The sequence below is a fragment of the Salmo salar genome, chromosome ssa28 (assembly GCF_905237065.1).
Source record: "Salmo salar chromosome ssa28, Ssal_v3.1, whole genome shotgun sequence".
In the NCBI taxonomy this organism is placed as follows: domain Eukaryota; kingdom Metazoa; phylum Chordata; class Actinopteri; order Salmoniformes; family Salmonidae; genus Salmo; species Salmo salar.
The window spans coordinates 2,707,501-2,725,694 of NC_059469.1; the positions used below are offsets into that span (position 1 = coordinate 2,707,501).

The following is an 18,194-nucleotide window of genomic DNA, read 5'->3' on the forward strand; positions in this document are numbered from 1 at the left end:
TGTTCCATACACACAGAAAGTTCATTTCTCTCAAATTTTGTGCACAAAATTGTTTATATCCCTGTTAGTGAGCATTTCTCCTTTGCCAAGATAATCCATCCACCTGACAGGTGTGGCATGTCAAGAAGCTGATTAAACAGTATGATCATTACACAGGTGCACCTTGTGCTGGGGACAATAAAAGGCAACTCTAAAATGTGCAGTTGTGTCACACAACACAATACCACAGATTACTCAAGTTTTGAGGGAGCTTGCAATTGACTTGCTGACTGCAAGAATATCCACCAGAGCTGTTTCCAGATAATTTAATGTTAATTTCTCTACCATAAGCCACCTTCAACGTCGTAATATAGAATTTGGCAGTACGTCCAACTGGCCTCACAACCGCAGACCACGTGTAACCACGCCAGCCCACACATTCGGGATAGTCTGAGATAACCCATCCGGAGAGCTGATGAAACTATGGGTTAGCACAACAGAAGAATTTCTGCACCAACTGTCAGAAACCGTCTCAAGGAAGCTCATCTGCGTGCTCGTCGTCCTCACCAGGGTCTTGACCTGACTGCTGTTCGGCATCGTAATCAACTTCAGTGGGCAAATGTTCACCATTTGATGGCCACTGGCACACTGAAGAAGTGTGCTCTTCAAGGATGAATCCTGGTTTCAACTGTACCGGGCAGATTACATTACATTTACATTACATTTAAGTCATTTAGCAGACGCTCTTATCCAGAGCGACTTACAAATTGGTGCATTCACCTTATGATATCCAGTGGAACAACCACTTTACAATAGTGCATCTAAATCTTTTAAGGGGGGGGGGGGTTAGAAGGATTACTTTATCCTATCCTAGGTATTCCTTAAAGAGGTGGGGTTTCAGGTGTCTCCGGAAGGTGGTGATTGACTCCGCTGTCCTGGCGTCGTGAGGGAGCTTGTTCCACCATTGGGGTGCCAGAGCAGCGAACAGTTTTGACTGGGCTGAGCGGGAACTGTGCTTCCTCAGAGGTAGGGGGGCCAGCAGGCCAGAGGTGGATGAACGCAGTGCCCTTGTTTGGGTGTAGGGCCTGATCAGAGCCTGAAGGTATGGAGGTGCCGTTCCCTTCACAGCTCCGTAGGCAATCACCATGGTCTTGTAGCGGATGCGAGCTTCAACTGGAAGCCAGTGGAGAGAGCGGAGGAGCGGGGTGACGTGAGAGAACTTGGGAAGGTTGAACACCAGACGGGCTGCGGCGTTCTGGATGAGTTGTAGGGGTTTAATGGCACAGGCAGGGAGCCCAGCCAACAGCGAGTTGCAGTAATCCAGATGGGAGATGACAAGTGCCTGGATTAGGACCTGCGCCGCTTCCTGTGTGAGGCAGGGTCGTACTCTGCGAATGTTGTAGAGCATGAACCTACAGGATCGGGTCACCGCCTTGATGTTAGTGGAGAACGACAGGGTGTTGTCCAGGATCACGCCAAGGTTCTTAGCACTCTGGGAGGAGGACACAAGGGAGTTGTCAACCGTGATGGCGAGATCATGGAACGGGCAGTCCTTCCCCGGGAGGAAGAGCAGCTCCGTCTTGCCGAGGTTCAGTTTGAGGTGGTGATCCGTCATCCACACTGATATGTCTGACAGACTGCATAGCAATGATAGGAGAGACCATGTGAGGATATGACAAAGCCAAGTGACTTGGTGTATAGCGAGAATAGGAGAGGGCCTAGAACAGAGCCCTGGGGGACACCAGTGGTGAGAGCGCATGGTGCGGAGACAGATTCTCGCCACGCCACCTGGTAGAAGCGACCTGTCAGGTAGGACGCAATCCAAGCGTGGGCCGCGCCGGAGATGCCCAACTCGGAGAGGGTGGAGAGGAGGATCTGATGGTTCACAGTATCAAAGGCAGCAGATAGGTCTAGAAGGATGAGAGCAGAGGAGAGAGAGTTAGCTTTAGCAGTGCGGAGAGCCTCCGTGACACAGAGAAGAGCAGTCTCAGTTGAATGCCCAGTCTTGAAACCTGACTGATTAGGATCAAGAAGGTCATTCTGAGAGAGATAGCAGGAGAGCTGGCCAAGGACGGCACGTTCAAGAGTTTTGGAGAGAAAAGAAAGAAGGGATACTGGTCTGTAGTTGTTGACATCGGAGGGATCGAGTGTAGGTTTTTTCAGAAGGGGTGCAACTCTCGCTCTCTTGAAGACGGAAGGGACGTAGCCAGCGGTCAAGGATGAGTTGATGAGCGAGGTGAGGTAGGGGAGAAGGTCTCCGGAAATGGTCTGGAGAAGAGAGGAGGGGATAGGGTCAAGTGGGCAGGTTGTTGGGCGGCCGGCCGTCACAAGACGCGAGATTTCATCTGGAGAGAGAGGGGAGAAAGAGGTCAAAGTACAGGGTAGGGCAGTGTGAGCAGGACCAGCGGTGTCGTTTGACTTAGCAAACGAGGATCGGATATCGTCAACCTTCTTTTCAAAATGGTTGACGAAGTCATCCGCAGAGAGGGAGGAGGGGGGGAGGAGGATTCAGGAGGGAGGAGAAGGTAGCAAAGAGCTTCCTAGGGTTAGAGGCAGATGCTTGGAATTTAGAGTGGTAGAAAGTGGCTTTAGCAGCAGAGACAGAAGAGGAGAATGTAGAGAGGAGGGAGTGAAAGGATGCCAGGTCCGCAGGGAGGCGAGTTTTCCTCCATTTCCGCTCGGCTGCCCGGAGCCCTGTTCTGTGAGCTCGTAGTGAGTCGTCGAGCCACGGAGCAGGAGGGGAGGACCGAGCCGGCCTGGAGGATAGTGGACAGAGAAAATCAAAGGATGCAGAAAGGGAGGAGAGGAGGGTTGAGGAGGCAGAATAAGGAGATAGGTTGGAGAAGGTTTGAGCAGAGGGAAGAGATGATAGGATGGAAGAGGAGAGAGTAGCGGGAGAGAGAGGGTTGGGACGGCGCAATACCATCCGAGTAGGGGCAGAGTGAGAAGTGTTGGATGAGAGCAAGAGGGAAAAGGATACAAGGTAGTGGTCGGAGATTTGGAGGGGAGTTGCAATGAGATTAGTGGAAGAACAGCATCTAGTAAAGATGAGGTCAAGCGTATTGCCTGCCTTGTGAGTAGGGGGGGAAGGTGAGAGGGTGAGGTCAAAAGAGGAGAGGAGTGGAAAGAAGGAGGCAGAGAGGAATGAGTCAAAGGTAGACGTGGGGAGGTTAAAGTCACCCAGAACTGTGAGAGGTGAGCCATCCTCAGGAAAGGAACTTATCAAGGCGTCAAGCTCATTGATGAACTCTCCAAGGGAACCTGGAGGGCGATAAATGATAAGGATGTTAAGCTTGAAAGGGCTGGTAACTGTGACAGCATGGAATTCAAATGAGGAGATAGACAGATGGGTCAGGGGAGAAAGAGAGAATGTCCACTTGGGAGAGATGAGGATTCCAGTGCCACCACCCCGCTGGCTCGATGCTCTAGGGGTATGCGAGAACACATGGGCAGACGAAGAGAGAGCAGTAGGAGTAGCAGTGTTATCTGTGGTAATCCATGTTTCCGTCAGCGCCAGGAAGTCTAGGGACTGGAGGGTAGCATAGGCTGAGATGAACTCAGCCTTGTTGGCTGCAGACCGGCAGTTCCAGAGGCTGCCGGAGACCTGGAACTCCACGTGGGTCGTGCGCGCTGGGACCACCATGTTAGAGTGGCAGCGGCCACGCGGTGTGAAGCGTTTGTATGGCCTGTGCAGAGGGGAGAGAACAGGGATAGACAGACACATAGTTGACAAGCTACAGAAGTGTTGTTTCTTGTATTATTGTCTCTTGTGTCTTTAGAGAACTGTTTCACTTTGATATCCTTTATCTTCTGTCCTGATTTTCTCTTTCTTTTCTTCTGTTAACTAGATATTCTTTGTTGTTCTTCGTTAGCTAGCTAGCTTCTTCCAAAAGAGTCCCTAGCAACTGCTTAGCAACTGGTAAACAATTCAGCTAGCTAAGATAACTACAATTTTATGAAAAATAGTTATTTTTCAAAAGCCTATCTTCTTTGTTTGTTGCTTGTTTTTTCTCCTCTTCAGTCTTGCAGTTTTCTTTTGCTTTTTTCCGATGTACTTCACTCTAAAAACCATGTAAATTTCAATATTTGTAGGAGCTCATTTTTCAGCTTCTGCTGCTCAAATTGGAGTTCCGGAACCGAACAGATGGCAGACAGCGTGTATGGCGTTGTGTTGGCGAGCGGTTTGCTGATGTCAACCTTGTGAACAGAGTGACCCATGGTGGCGGTGGGGTTATGGTATGAACACAATTTCATTTTATCGATGGCAATTTGAATGCACAGAGATACTGTGATGAGATCCTGAGGCCCATTGTCGTGCCATTCTTCCACGGCCATCACCTCATGTTTCAGCATGATAATGCATGGCCCCATGTTGCAAGGACCTGTACACAATTCCTGGAAGCTGAAAATGTCCCAATTCTTCTATGGCCTACATAATCACCAGACCTGTCACCCATTGAGCGTGTTTGGGATACTCTGGATCGACGTGTATGAAAGCGTGTTCCAGTTCCCTCCAACGTCCAGTAACTTCGCACAGCCATTGAAGAGGAGTGGGACAACATTCTACAGGCCACAATCAATAGCCTGATCAACTCCCTGTGAAGGAAATGTGGAGCACTGCGTGAGGCAAATGGTGGTCTCACCAGATACTGACTTATTTTCTGATCCATGCCCTTACTTTTTTTTCTGTGACCAACATATGCATATCATGTGAAATCCATAGATTAGGCCTATTGAATTTATTTAAATTGACTAATTGCTTATATGAACTGGAGCTCAATAAAATCTTTGAAATTGTTGCATGTTGTGTTCATATTTTTGTTCAGTGTATATTTAACACCCACAGAAGTATAAACCTACATCAATTAAATAAATGCACAAACAGTTATTGCAGTAATTGACTTAATCATCTAAATTGAAATGCAAGCCATATGCTGTATCTCACCCTGTAACGCTATAACTGAAAACCTACAACTTGTCTACTTTTGGGAGCCCTAGGCCTACAGGTTGTCAATGCAACTATGAAATACAATAGAATTATGGGTATATAAACCACAAATATAACTTTACTAATTACAATCTATACTTAATCATTGCAATATAGTATTGCTGTAATTGAGTGTTTATATATAAATATATATATACACTACCGTTCAAAAGTTTGGGGTCACATAAAATTCACAAAAAAATGGGCAAAAAAGCAAATTTTTTTCCCATTAAAATAATGTCAACTTGATCAGAAATAGAGTGTAGACATTTTTTATGTTGTAGCTGGAAACAGTTGATTTTTAATGGAATATCTACATAGGCGTACAGAGGCCCATTATCAGCAACCATCACTCCTGTGTTCCAGTGGTACGTTCTTCCCAATGTTCCTAATTCTTTTTTTCCCTTTGTATCCTCATATTGAGGTTCAAATCATAGATATCTACACATTTACAGTAAAAACGGAAACTCGGCCACATTTTCAGACACAGATGTCAGTGTAATTGCAAGACAATATAGGACTGTTAAGTAGCAGCGTGATGTAAACGGTTTAAATGATCCAGTTCAAAATGTTTAGAAAGTACGAGCGCATTTAGAACACTCTTGTCTTTGACATGACCATTCTACATGTGACGATGTATCCCATTACCATGTAGTGTCTTGCCAATACCAGTAGGTGGCACCCTTACGGTGTGAACGCTGAAGTGTTTTTGTTTTTATGACCCTTTTCATATACAAGCACAACCCATCAAGGGCTAATAACACCACCATTGCTTACTGGTATTAGCCAGACATTGTCGTATTGTTCATAAGTAAGTAACAATACATGGGCAACCAGCTGTTGTGCACTTTAATGCAGTCTGAAAACTCTTAACAAGGAATTATTTATTATAATTCATCCTGTTGCCCAAAATTCTTCTATAACTTACTATTCATAATATCATTGTTTACTTAGGTACTAGGGTGTAATACTACATTATATATCCTTGGTTTTATGTAGATCTCCTGTGCTGACCCGGTGTGGTAAGGCCTACAGGTATCAGCATAACCGTCATTACTTATTAAAGCCTTGCTTCCAGGTAATACACCTTTCAGGAAAACACCATTCACTATAGTGGTAAGTCAGGGCCCAATGCCTGGATTATTAGCTGCCCTATGCCCTACTCTGAGCAGTGTCTAGTACAGTTATGTCACTGCTATAGAACTTTTGAGTCTGATTAAATCCCTGATCCTGTTTTGCAGCATGCTTTAGTTCACCTCTCAACGTGGGGTTGTTTTTGTAGACTTTGGTCATTATGAGATTTCCAATGATATAATGAGCTAGTTTAAATACGGCTTTGATCCACGTTAGATATGGTTCAACAAGCTGTAGAAGTTATGCCGTACCTCCACTCTACCTCTGGCAAGGCAGGGTTCAATTTATTACTGCGACAGAACATTTCCTTATCGTTACGTTATTCAGCTCGCACGTAAACCAAAATTTCATATGCAATTTAATAGAAGTTTATACAGGACTGTAACCGTTTGGTAATGTTAAACAATCAATGATGGACTTGTAGCACCCACTGTTAGACATCTGCATCGAAGACAACTGTTTGTCATCCAATTGAAGGATGGTTTCTCTCCATCTCTTCCTCATTCTGGCCACCTTCCCTCTGTCTTTCTTATAAAACACACTACCCACTGGGCACAGACGTCCATTCAATGTTGATTCAACATAATTTCATTGAAATTACGTGGAAACAACGTTGATTCAACCAGTGTGTGCCCAGTGGATAGTCTGGCTTTGAGAAGTTGACTGTACCTGAAGTGAAAGGCACTAGGACCCAGGAAACACCATCACTCTCCACTCCTTCCCTCTTTCTGGAGAGCTGCATATGCTGATGTTGCCTCCCCTCTCTGTCTGTCCCTGTTTCAGATGATAGAGTAGTTGGCTGTGGACCTATGCCTCCTCGTCCTCTTCTCTCCTCTCCTCCTCCGATATGGCTGCCAGGAGACCGGTTAGCCCCAGCATCGTGTGTGGACACCAGTCAGAAGAGAGTGGCCCCCACCTCCTATCTTTAAGACCCCCAGCTCTCTTGGCCAGCTACTGCTGTCACTAAGGAACTAGGCTACTCTCTGCATAGTAGGAGTTTTTGCACCTCTCCTTCACAGGAAGACACAGGAGCTCTACCTTTTGAATTTGAGTCTTCACTGTGTCACGCTCATACTCTCCTGTCGCCTCCCTATTTCTCTCTCTCTCTCTCCATCTCTCAATCTCTTGAGGGTTGTTCATGCCGCACAGGGACCTTGCTTACAGGTCTGACACTTTTTCGTTGTTGCTTTTGAGTAATTTTGCATAACCATCACCACTTCCCCTGTCTGAGAGGATGAAGGAGCAGGAACATTGGAGAAGATGATACTTTGGGCTGGCCTGCTCCCCTGGGGTTAAGGAAATTGTCAATGGTCCCCACTCAATGCCACATAGAGCCTCATCTCAACAGGAGAATTAGTGGAAGAATACATTTGGTTCACCTAAACATTTGAGTTCCAGTACTGTCTTAACTGTGAAGACAGACTGGACTCCTGTGGGTTTACTGGTGTTTGTGACTGTGTGGAAGTAGCTGTGGAGTACGTGGGTCTGTGCATCTGGGATAGATAATCATGGGCAATGCCGCTGGGAGCATGGATGTGCCACTGGGGAAGGAGCTGAAGACGGTGTCGCCCCCCCCAGGCTCAGGGGCCCCCCAGAAACAGGCGGCAGGCCCCAAGCTCCACATGCCTGCCGAGGAGGAGTTAGAGGAGCGCTTCAATGCAGTGCTGGTGAGTCTGACTGCTGATGACACACACACACAGAGCCCAGAATATGGAGCCTGTGATGGCACACATACAACTGTACACACTCCCATACAGAAACAAGCGAAACAATTACAAAGAAACAAAGAATACTGAACATTTTGAAAATGTGCACATCCCCAGGACAGGCTTATCAAAGAGCAGGGTACATAATGTGACTGTGGAAGGACAAATAATAAGTCCTTCATTGTCTTGAGTTCATTGTATGGTCATTTGGGGATGGATAAAGAGGAAGTTCTAATCCATATTTGCAGTGGATAAGGTATAATAAAAGTTAAACAAATATTATCCCACCTGAACTGTGAGCCTGTGACACACGGTTTATTTCTTTTGTTGAAGTTTGTAGGTCAAAGAGATTCATGAATCCCCTAATCCCAATTAGTTGTACAATTTCACTTTTATAACTTCAGTTGTTTGTTTGATCTACAGTAGTATTAAAACGTTAGGCAAGCCACATTTTAAAAGACGGCTTTCACTGTAGTAATATTAACAGAAAACCCATCCATTCACTTCCTAACACGAATATTTTCTTGTACTCGGTGACAATTCAACAGAACAGATCGCAAGTTGGGAATTCCGACTCCATAACTTGATGTTCCTGTGACTCCCTTCACTGGGCTTATTTGTCCTCAGTCTGCGAAAACATATTATAGGCTAAACAACTCGTGGTCATGTTGACAGCCAAAAACCAAATTGGGCAACAATGGCTCAGCTACGTTTGATACGTTGCTCAGGGGTATCAGTACCATGGTATACCATTAAATGCATTCTTGTTTTTAGTCTCGCACATCTATCTTTATCTCCTTGGTCCATACCTATGTGTTTGCCCTGTAGAGTTGCATCATAGATATAGAAACAAATAGATGGTGAAAGAGAAGAGAGCTACCTGACTATGTATCCTTAGAAACCTTCTCTATGATGTCACGTTAAACACTTATAGGCTAACTTGACTTTTTCATAGAAATTACATTAGTGAGATAGCACAGTAGTTTGTGCACGTGTCAATCAATGTGCAATTGCAGCTGCCAGATGACACTGATATGCATACTATGATATTAATTCATGTCAGTCTCATGGCTCATTTTACTCGGTCAAAATCAATGTCTACTCCTGTAATTGAAAGCAATCTAGAATGTTGACTAGATTGCAGATAACTTACTGTACAGAAACGATATCTGAACATGGTGTTATTGTGAGGAAGGTGTTACATACACGCCAGAAGTCAGGAAACAGGTGCAGAACGTGAGTTTAATAAAGAACCGATACAGATGAACAAACATGAGGAGCGTACAGAACCTGAGAGAAAACAATAACACCTAGTGACTGAGGACAACTGAGGGCTAAATAAAGGGGGAGTAATCAAGGAGGGAATGACAACCAGGTGTTCATAACGATGGGGAACAGGTGTGCGTAATAATGAAGCCAGGACCGTTGGTTAGTAGATTGGAGACATCGAGCGCCGGAGGGAGGGAGCAGGAGTTTGAGACGATAGGTTACCTCGTTGACCCTGTGGAGGACGTTGAAGGGCCCCACAAACCGGGGGCTCAGCTTCCGGCAGGCGGAGCGGGAGGTTCCTGGTTTGGAGCCATATGCGATCACCAGGATGGAACACTGGAGCCTCACTGCGGTGGCGGTCCGCCAGATCCTTCTGATGGAGGACAACGCGCTGGAGCCTCACGTGGGCGGTGTGCCACACCTCCACTGCACACCGGAACCACTCATCCACTGCAGGGGCCTCGGTCTGGCTCGGAGTCCATGGAGCCAGGGCCGGCTGATATCCCAGGACGCACTGGAAGGGAGTCAGCCTGGTGGAGGAGTGTCGAAGTGAGTTCTGGTTGTATTCCGCCCAGGGAAGAACAAGTCCCACTCACCTTTCCGGTCCTGGCAGTGACTCCTTAGGAACCTCCCCAGCTCCTGGTTGGTCCTCTCCACCTGCCTGAGGCCGGTACCCGGATGTGAGGCTGACCGTGACCCCTAACTTTTCCATAAAGACTTTCCAGATCCGCGATGTGCATTGGGGGCCACGGTCTGAAACAATGTCCTCCGGAAGGCCATAGTCCCGGAAGACCTGCTGGAATAGTGCCTCAGCGACCTGGAGAGCTGTGGGGAGCCCAGAGAGAGGAATAAACCAGCATGATTTTGAAAATCTGTCCACAACCGAAACTGTCAGAGGGGAGATCGGTATCAAAGTCAATGGACAGATGAGACCAGGGATGCTGGAGATTCCCTGCTGGAGCGTGCCGGGGGGACTTAGTTTAAGCACACATAGAACAGTTGATGTAACGAATAACATCCTGCGCCAAGGTGGGCCACCAATAATTCTCAGAGATTGAATGGAACGGGCGATCCCAGGATGTCCAGTGACAACAGCTATGTGCACAGGCCAACAGCCGCTCCCTTATCCCTGTGGGAACTTAGATGCGTTCAGGAGGACAGGTAGTGGGTAACGGGTTCCCTCTCCAGAGCCTGGCGAATGTTCACATCTATGTCCCAGACCACAGGGGATATGACGCGAGATGGAACGTGAAAGCAGGTCCTCCAGCTTTTGGGTGACCAGTCCGTACTTTTCATCCTCGACCATGAAATGGTGGGGTTAGGGCGTTGGATCTGGTTCACTCGTGATGAGGAAGGGAATATTCTCCTGATGAATGGACTCCATGGGGAGGGTGAGCGGTGTGGTGATGTGTGTGATGGTTCCCGGATCCTACTGGTTTATTATCAAGGGCTTGGACCTGAAACGTAGACGAGAGTGGGTATGAGGTGATACTAAGAAAGCAGGCAAGGGTCTGGCCAATAAAGTTCCCAGCGGCACCAGAATCCACTAGCGCTGTCGTTCAGCCACTGGGAGGAGAGTGACCCTTACCTCCATGGGCTCAGGCTCTGATACAGAGTGGTCACTGAGGGAGTGAGAGAAGCGATGAGGGTACCGACGCTCCCAAAGTAGGTTGTCAAGATGGGTGGCCATCGCAATGAGTGTGTCCAAGGAGACGTTGTCATCTCGACATGCCAGTTCCGTCTCGACCTCCTCGAACAGTCCTCTTCTGAAAAGTGTACGGAGTGCCAGCTCATTCCATCCGCTGGATGCTGCTACTGTCCGGAAGGTGAGCGCGTACTCGGCAGCGGTCTGGTCATCCTGCCGTAGTTGGAAAAGGCACTAACCCCCCTCTCTGCCCTCCGGTGGATGATCAAAGATACCTCTGATCAGAGCCATGAACCCCTCATTCAAATCCAGCTCATCTCTCCCAGACGGCCGTAGCCCACTCCAACCCCACCCAGTCAGCAGAGAAATAACCGTGGCAACCTTGGACCTCAGTGGTGGGAGCTCCCATCTGGTGCACAAAATAGAGGGACCACTGGATTAAGAAACCACAGCATTTAGATGGGGTTACATCATATTTATCCAGGAGGGACAGACGGGCAACGCTGACCTGGGTGGACTGCTGAGTAGACGAGTGTGCTGGCTCACTCGGTTGACTGGTGACAGAGTATCTTCCACTAGATCAAGGCATCTTGGGCATGTTCGAGACATTGAAGACCAAGAAGAACCTCTTCCATAGCCTTCCCCAGTTGCGCCAGCTGGTCGTGGTGTTGATGAAGTAGATATCCCTGTTCATCAACCGTCTGGGGCCTGATTACCTGTTGCTTCCATTTTTTGAGGCGGAACTCTGTAACGTATACGCTTGGAGTCGGAAAGCAAGTGGCGAGTTTAATAATAAACAGACCATAACCCAATATACCAACCACGAGTAGCATATAGACATGAAACACATAGTCAATACTGCCTGGGGAATGGAACTAAGGGAGTGACATATATAGGGGAGGTAATCAGTGAAGTGATGGAGTCCAGGTGTGCCTAATGATAAAGGTCCAGGTGCGCGTGATGATGAATGCTAGGACCGGTGGTTAGTAAACTGACTGTAGATACATTGTATTATGGTTTTCTTGGTAGCCTATTGGTTGTCTTGGTTGTAAATGGAACTCTATGTATTGGAAACATGCTAATGCTAGGCTGGCAGTGCTTAAATGATTACGTGGGACGACTTTTATTCACAGAAGTAGATTGTGCCATGTAACAACATGTTGTGGAACTCATGATTTGGCAAGACAGCTGTATCTCACTGTAGTACGCTGTAGGTGTAACAGTATAGCTTCCGTCCCTCTCCTCGCCCCTACCTGGGCTCGAACCAGGGACCCTCTGCACACATCAACAACTGCCTCCCACGAAGCATCATTACCCATCGCTCCACAAAAGCCACGGCCCTTGTAGAGCAAGGGGAACAACTACTTCAAGGTCTCAGAGCGAGTGACGTCACTGATTGAAACGCTACTAGCGTGCACCCCGCTAACTAGCTAGCCATTTCACATCAGTTACATAGGCTATGCTGTGGTTGTTTGGACATCCATTCCCCTTTTTTTACTGCATTGGTTTACTGTTAATGTAACTAGCTTACATGTAGGTAACCTAGTGGTTAGAACGTTGGGCTTGTAACCGAAAGGTTGCAAGATCGAATCCCCGAGCTGACAAGGTAAAAATCTGTCGTTCTGCCCTTGAACAAGGCAGTTAGCCCACTGTTCCTAGGCTGTCATTGAAAATAAGAAATAGTTCTTAACATTTTTACATCACAGTCATTTAGCAGACACTCTTATCCAGAGCAACTTACAGTAGTGAATACATACATTTCATTTTATGCATTTATTTTTTTATTAAATGTTTTTTTTGTTTGTTTTGTACTGGCCCCCAGTGGGAATCGAACCCACAACCCTGGCGTTGCACACACCATGCTGGCGTTGCAAACACCATGCTCTACCAACTGAGCCACAGAGAAGGCATTTTCTTAACTGACTTGACTAGTTAAATAAAGGTATTATATTTAGATTATGTCTTTATTGATCTGATATTTTGTTTACTAGGCCTACTACTTGATACCTCTATTTTGTTCTGTTTGCATTCACTTGTTCGCATTTGAGGTTCTGTCGGTATTCTAAGACAAATTGCTATTCAGTATTTTTGTCTGCATGCATGAATAACTAGGCTACTACTTTCAGCATTTAGTTTGCATTATTTTGGTGTTGACATCTGTGTGTACGGCTGCATTCACATAGGGTAATTCACCTATTACAAACAGCCTATCATTCTTGTAGCCTATATTCATTACCAAAACTGAGTTGCTTTAGTGTAAGGTGCTGTCATTGTGCTGATACAGTGGAGATAGGCTACAGATTTTGCACCAACCGGACTGTCACTTCAAAAGTACTCAGTGATCTCGGAGTCTCAGCATTTGAACTTTATGTTAATTGTGGTATAGTGTGATATAAGCAGAATTCAATATAATTCCAAAACAAGAAACCGCCAAAATTGTGCCCCCTCTCCGATTTCAACTGTCCCCTTAGTCACTTTATCCTTGCGCCAGGTCTGATTAGTTGGTAATAGCAGCCAAGTATGTTTGCTATCTTATTTGTGCTTATTAGACACAAGTGTCAAGAGGCCAACAGTTTCCACATATGACTTTTACTATAGCTAGCTTCCTTTGTACGTAGCTTGCCTCTTATCTGACTGGTAGTTAGCTACTAGCACTGTTGATGCGGAACCCAAGTGCTTTGGTCAGGTTTTAGAACCCTGAGATTCGGCTGAAAATATGTTAGCGTTGTCAGAAATGCTACAAAAAGGTAGCACATAGTTGGTTCTTAATGGACGGAAATATGCACATGAGAGTGATAAATTATACAGTTTATAAAAACTGTTGCACCTACAAACGCATTAAGTCTAAATTAATCCAAGTCTAATGGTCACCTTATGGACGCTGTTGCCTCGTTTTTAATCCGACGTCTAGAATTTGACCTAGGTTTGGCCAAAAAATTGTCTGACGACCCTAAAGCTAACGGCCCTGTCAAAAATCCGGTATAGTGGTTCTCAGTAATGGCCGGACGGACCATGACGAGAGACGGGGTGTTGTGTAACTCCATTCAACTTTATTTGCGAATTTTCATAGACATTTGTGTCATATTGGCTTAGATATGATAGTAGGTAAATCTCAATTTAACATTGAGCTTCAACCAATGCATATACTATTGTGGGGGCTATCTCCGCCATAATAATTACCTGAGTCATGCCACCACATGAGGATGACATGTGGCCTTAAGTATGTTAGCCAAGTGACTCACCATGTGAGAGACATGCTTACTATCTTCATGAAAATATAACTTTTTTCTTTATTTAGTTATTTTTTGGGGCTTGTTGTAACAATATTCACAATATTGCTAAGCCTACTTTTATCCAATCCTCTCCGAACTCCACAAGTGTATTAGGCTTTGGAGAGAGGTAAGATACCTTGACAGAAGCTCAGAACTAGGTACGTGGGACTAGACTATACTCTTAACTTCAGATGTAGGATCTTACTATGAGCCAGTTTGCTACAGCATGAAATAATCCTGCAGCAACAGGAAATGTGAATTATTATGTGGATTATAATTAATGGACATTTTTGTAGGGATTGATACATTTTTCTGAAGGGAAAATCAAGTCTGAAATTTCATAGTGGAAATTACAAACTTCAGAAGCCTTTTTAACCTCAAATACACTACAAATTTCTATTGCAGGAAAGTTATCCTTAAATAGGGTGACCAAATGAAAATCATATGCAGTGGTGTAAAGTACTTAAGTAAAAATACTTTAAGTTAGTACTACTTTAGTCGTTTTTTTCGGGTATCTTTACTTTACTATTTATATTTTGACAACTTTAACTTAAGAAAATAATGTACTTTTTTCTCCATACATTTTACCTGGCACTCAAATGTACTCTTTACATTTTGAATGCTTAGCAGGCCAGGAAAATTGACCAATTCACGCACTTATCAAGAAAACACATGGTAATTAATCCCTTCTGCCTCTGATCTGGCAGACTCACTAAACACAAATGCATCTTTTGTAAATTATGTCTGAGTGTTGGAGTGTGGCCCCTGGCTATCTGCTTTGCTTAAAATAAGGAATTTAAAATGATTTCTACTTCTACTTTTGATACTTAAGTATATTTAGAACCAAATACTTTTAGCCTTTTACTCCGTAGTATTTTACTGGGTGACTTTTATTTTTACTTGAGTATCTTTCAATTAAGGTATCTATACATTTACTCAAGTATAACAATTGGGTACCTTTTCCACCACTGATCATATGTGGTTCTTGCCCATTGGTCTCTGTCAACCTTGTTTGATTTGCTAGGGTAAAGCTATTTGATCGCTCATTTGGATTCATTTACATGCATGCACTGCCTAACTCATCTATCTTCTTCTACACTCAGTTCCAATGAAGACTATTTGTAGGCTACACTGAGAACTCATCCAAAAAACCTTGCTCGTGCACAGACAACTCCCAACCCCACTTTGCTTTGTAATTGAATATGACTCCAATCAAATGAAAGAGTCTACATTATAGAACACCTTTGTCTGGTCATTAATAAAAGTCCATAATTTACATAAGTTGCTACATAGGCAGTTGAATAAATGCATTGTATTACTCCATAACTCATACCTGAGATATAAACAGATTTCTACTTAAGTTCAAATCATGTGGATAATCTAATATGTGGTGAAAATATTCAATGTTATCGCTCCATACATGATTGAATTGCTACTGTATATGAATTTTTGGACAGTGTACTCTATCCCTACAATTCATGTCTAATGAATTAGTCTCCATGATTCAGAAACAGGGAGGAATAGGGGGGCCAGCTACTGTAGGGCAGTAGCGGGACGCGTGTGTGTTCTAGAGAAATCGAACACTGGTCTGGATTGAGATCTAGAGATCAGAGTTGTTGTTGTAATGAATCAACTTGGCAGTGGTCAAGGCTCAAGGGCTTGGGCATACATCCGGTGCCAGCTGCTGTGCTACACATCTGTCTTTGTGTGTGTGTGTGTGTGTGTGTGTGTGTGTGTGTGTGTGTGTGTGTGTGTGAGCAAATGTGAGTACTAAGTATACGGTATGTTTTGCATATAACATACATGTACCAACATGTCTGCTTGTTTTCGTAAATTCATGTTTGTACATATAAGGTGCACATAAGCACATTCTGCTGTGGTATGGGACTGTTCCTTTTTTTGCTACATCACTCTATCGTGGGGAGCAGTAAAGATAGATCATCCCCACCACACACACCCTTACCCGACGCCCCCGGACCCACCCCCTCTTCATCTAATGCTCAGTGTGCATAGCAAATCTCAGATGGGCCAGACGTCCAACTCCGACTGTATAGCGAGCAGGCTGGTTGGTATGCAGGGATCTTTCTACAGTGGGCGTTCTGTGCTACAGAGAAAGACATTAAAGGGAAATGTCACCGCTGCTCGATTTCACTACATATGCCCATTAATATGTTATTAACTTATCATACACTACGGTTCAAAAGTTTGGGGTCAATTAGAAATGTCCTTGTTTTTGGAAAAAAAATAACATCAAATTGATCAGAAATACAGTGTAGACATTAATGTTGTAAATGACTATTGTAGCTGGAAATGGCAGATTTTTTATGGAATATCTACATAGGCGTACAGAGGCCCATTATCAGCAACCATCACTCCTGTGTTCCAGTGGCACGTTGTGTTAGTCAATCCAAGTTTATCATTTTAAAAGGCTAATTGATCATTAGAAAACACTTTTGCAATTATGTTAGTAGAGCTGAAAACGGTTGTTCTGATTAAAGAAGCAATAAAACTGGCCTTCTTTAGACTAGTTAAGTATCTGGAGCATCAGCATTCGTGGGTTCGATTACAGGCTCAAAATGTCCAGAAACAAATAACTTTCTTCTGAAACTCGTCTATTCTTGTTCTGAGAAATGAAGGCTATTCCATGCGAGAAATTGCCAAGAAACAGAAGATCTCGTACAACGCTGTGGACAATTTTTTAAATGTTCTTTCAAAAACAAGGACATTTCAAAGTGACCCCTAACTTTTGAACGATAGTGTATGTGTCATAAAAATCCGGAATTTTCTCACCACACGAGTATTTCTGCATCTCACCTTTAGAAACGGGCCGTCTACATTTCCACGGGACATCTACATTTACCACGATATCCAGAACTCATAGCGATTTCAGGACGTAACGTTAGTACTACATCAGTTGATGTGGAGAAATATCAAAATGGCTGTGTTTTGTAGCCAGCACTTCCAGCCAGAGGATTTCGAAACTGGTTGCCAGGTCATCGAATGTTAAAGTGATGCTATTCCATACATTTCCCACTTCACTTCCAAGAGGAAGGCATCCAATCAGCCAACATCAGCACAGCAGAAAATAAATCAAGCTGAGGTAACGTAGCTAACGTTACCTAGCTAACTAGATAGAGAACTACATTTGTTTATCTAAATCAAAATCTAGCTAGCTAGCTTTCATAATACGCTGTCTAGACATTCGAAAGCAAATCAATGTAATTAACCAGCTGCTATTTGATTTGCAACTTTGCAAGCTAATGTTAGCTTTCAGGTTTTGTTATCTACAGCCTACCGGACTGTGTCTAAACACTAGCTAGCTAGCAAACTAACTACCACAGAGGCTAACGTGACTGTGTGTTCTATTTAGAGTCCGATCCATCAACATCTGCAGCGGCATCAACATCAGGCTCAGCACCAGGAACTATACAGTAAGTCACCTTTGCGAAATATTTCCATAACTCCACGATGAGCAAATAAATATACTGGAGCTAGGCATACATATAGTCTGTGTCTTGTTGTCATAGTTGGTGTGTTTACAAGTAACTTTATGCTTCAACTTCTACTGTAGTTTTCGCTGTATTATGGAGGCTTAGTTGAAGTCTAAATTGGAGAAAAGGAGCTGTTAGATATGGGTGGCTGACTGGTGTCTGTTAGGGATGGGTATTGTGTGTGTGTGTGTGAAGATTAGTATGCATGCTCTATTGACATGAGGCTGGGTGGATGTAGTACCTTGTTGAGTGTGTAGTAATGGTGACAAAGCAGTCAAATTTGGCTAATCACGGACTACCGTGTGTCCTACAGACTAATCTTGCTGCTGATAACAAGGACCTTGACACCAGCTTTGGTAGTACAGAGCCTGTACTATTTGGATGAAAGCTTTCAGCCAGGAACAAGCTCAAGCTCAACATCATCTGACTCTGAAACAAGCCAGGATAGCCAAAGGTATTTATAAAAGCACAATACCCTCTTGAGAAAACAAAATCACAAAATCACAAATACACTAAACTGTCTACAAGCCAAGTGATCCTTGCAGTCAGTTCTTTGGCATTGGGAAAAGGGCCTGTTACTATACTCTTCTAGCCTATTCACTCTATTGTTGGCTGTGCTTGTCTACTCAACAGCACAACCGTAGGTGCTCATACACAACAATACATGACTAGAAGTCTACAAGTCAAGCCCTCTCGAACTTTTCACATCTT

General features: G+C 44.5%; 1 protein-coding gene across 4 annotated transcripts in view; it reads left to right on the top strand.

Annotated features, from left to right (window-relative positions):
• The first annotated feature begins 6,837 nt into the window (after positions 1-6,837).
• The window catches only part of LOC106589318 (formin-like protein 1), a 63,749-nt gene continuing 52,392 nt past the window's right edge, over positions 6,838-18,194 (top strand). For 3 of the 4 annotated variants that reach the window (XM_014179113.2, XM_014179111.2, XM_014179116.2), the window contains exon 1: positions 6,838-7,767. In XM_014179113.2, coding sequence (XP_014034588.2) covers positions 7,609-7,767 — 159 coding nt within the window. In that variant the 5' untranslated portion in view covers positions 6,838-7,608. The remainder of the gene's footprint in view (positions 7,768-18,194) is intronic. The other variant, XM_014179114.2, reaches the window with a different exon arrangement.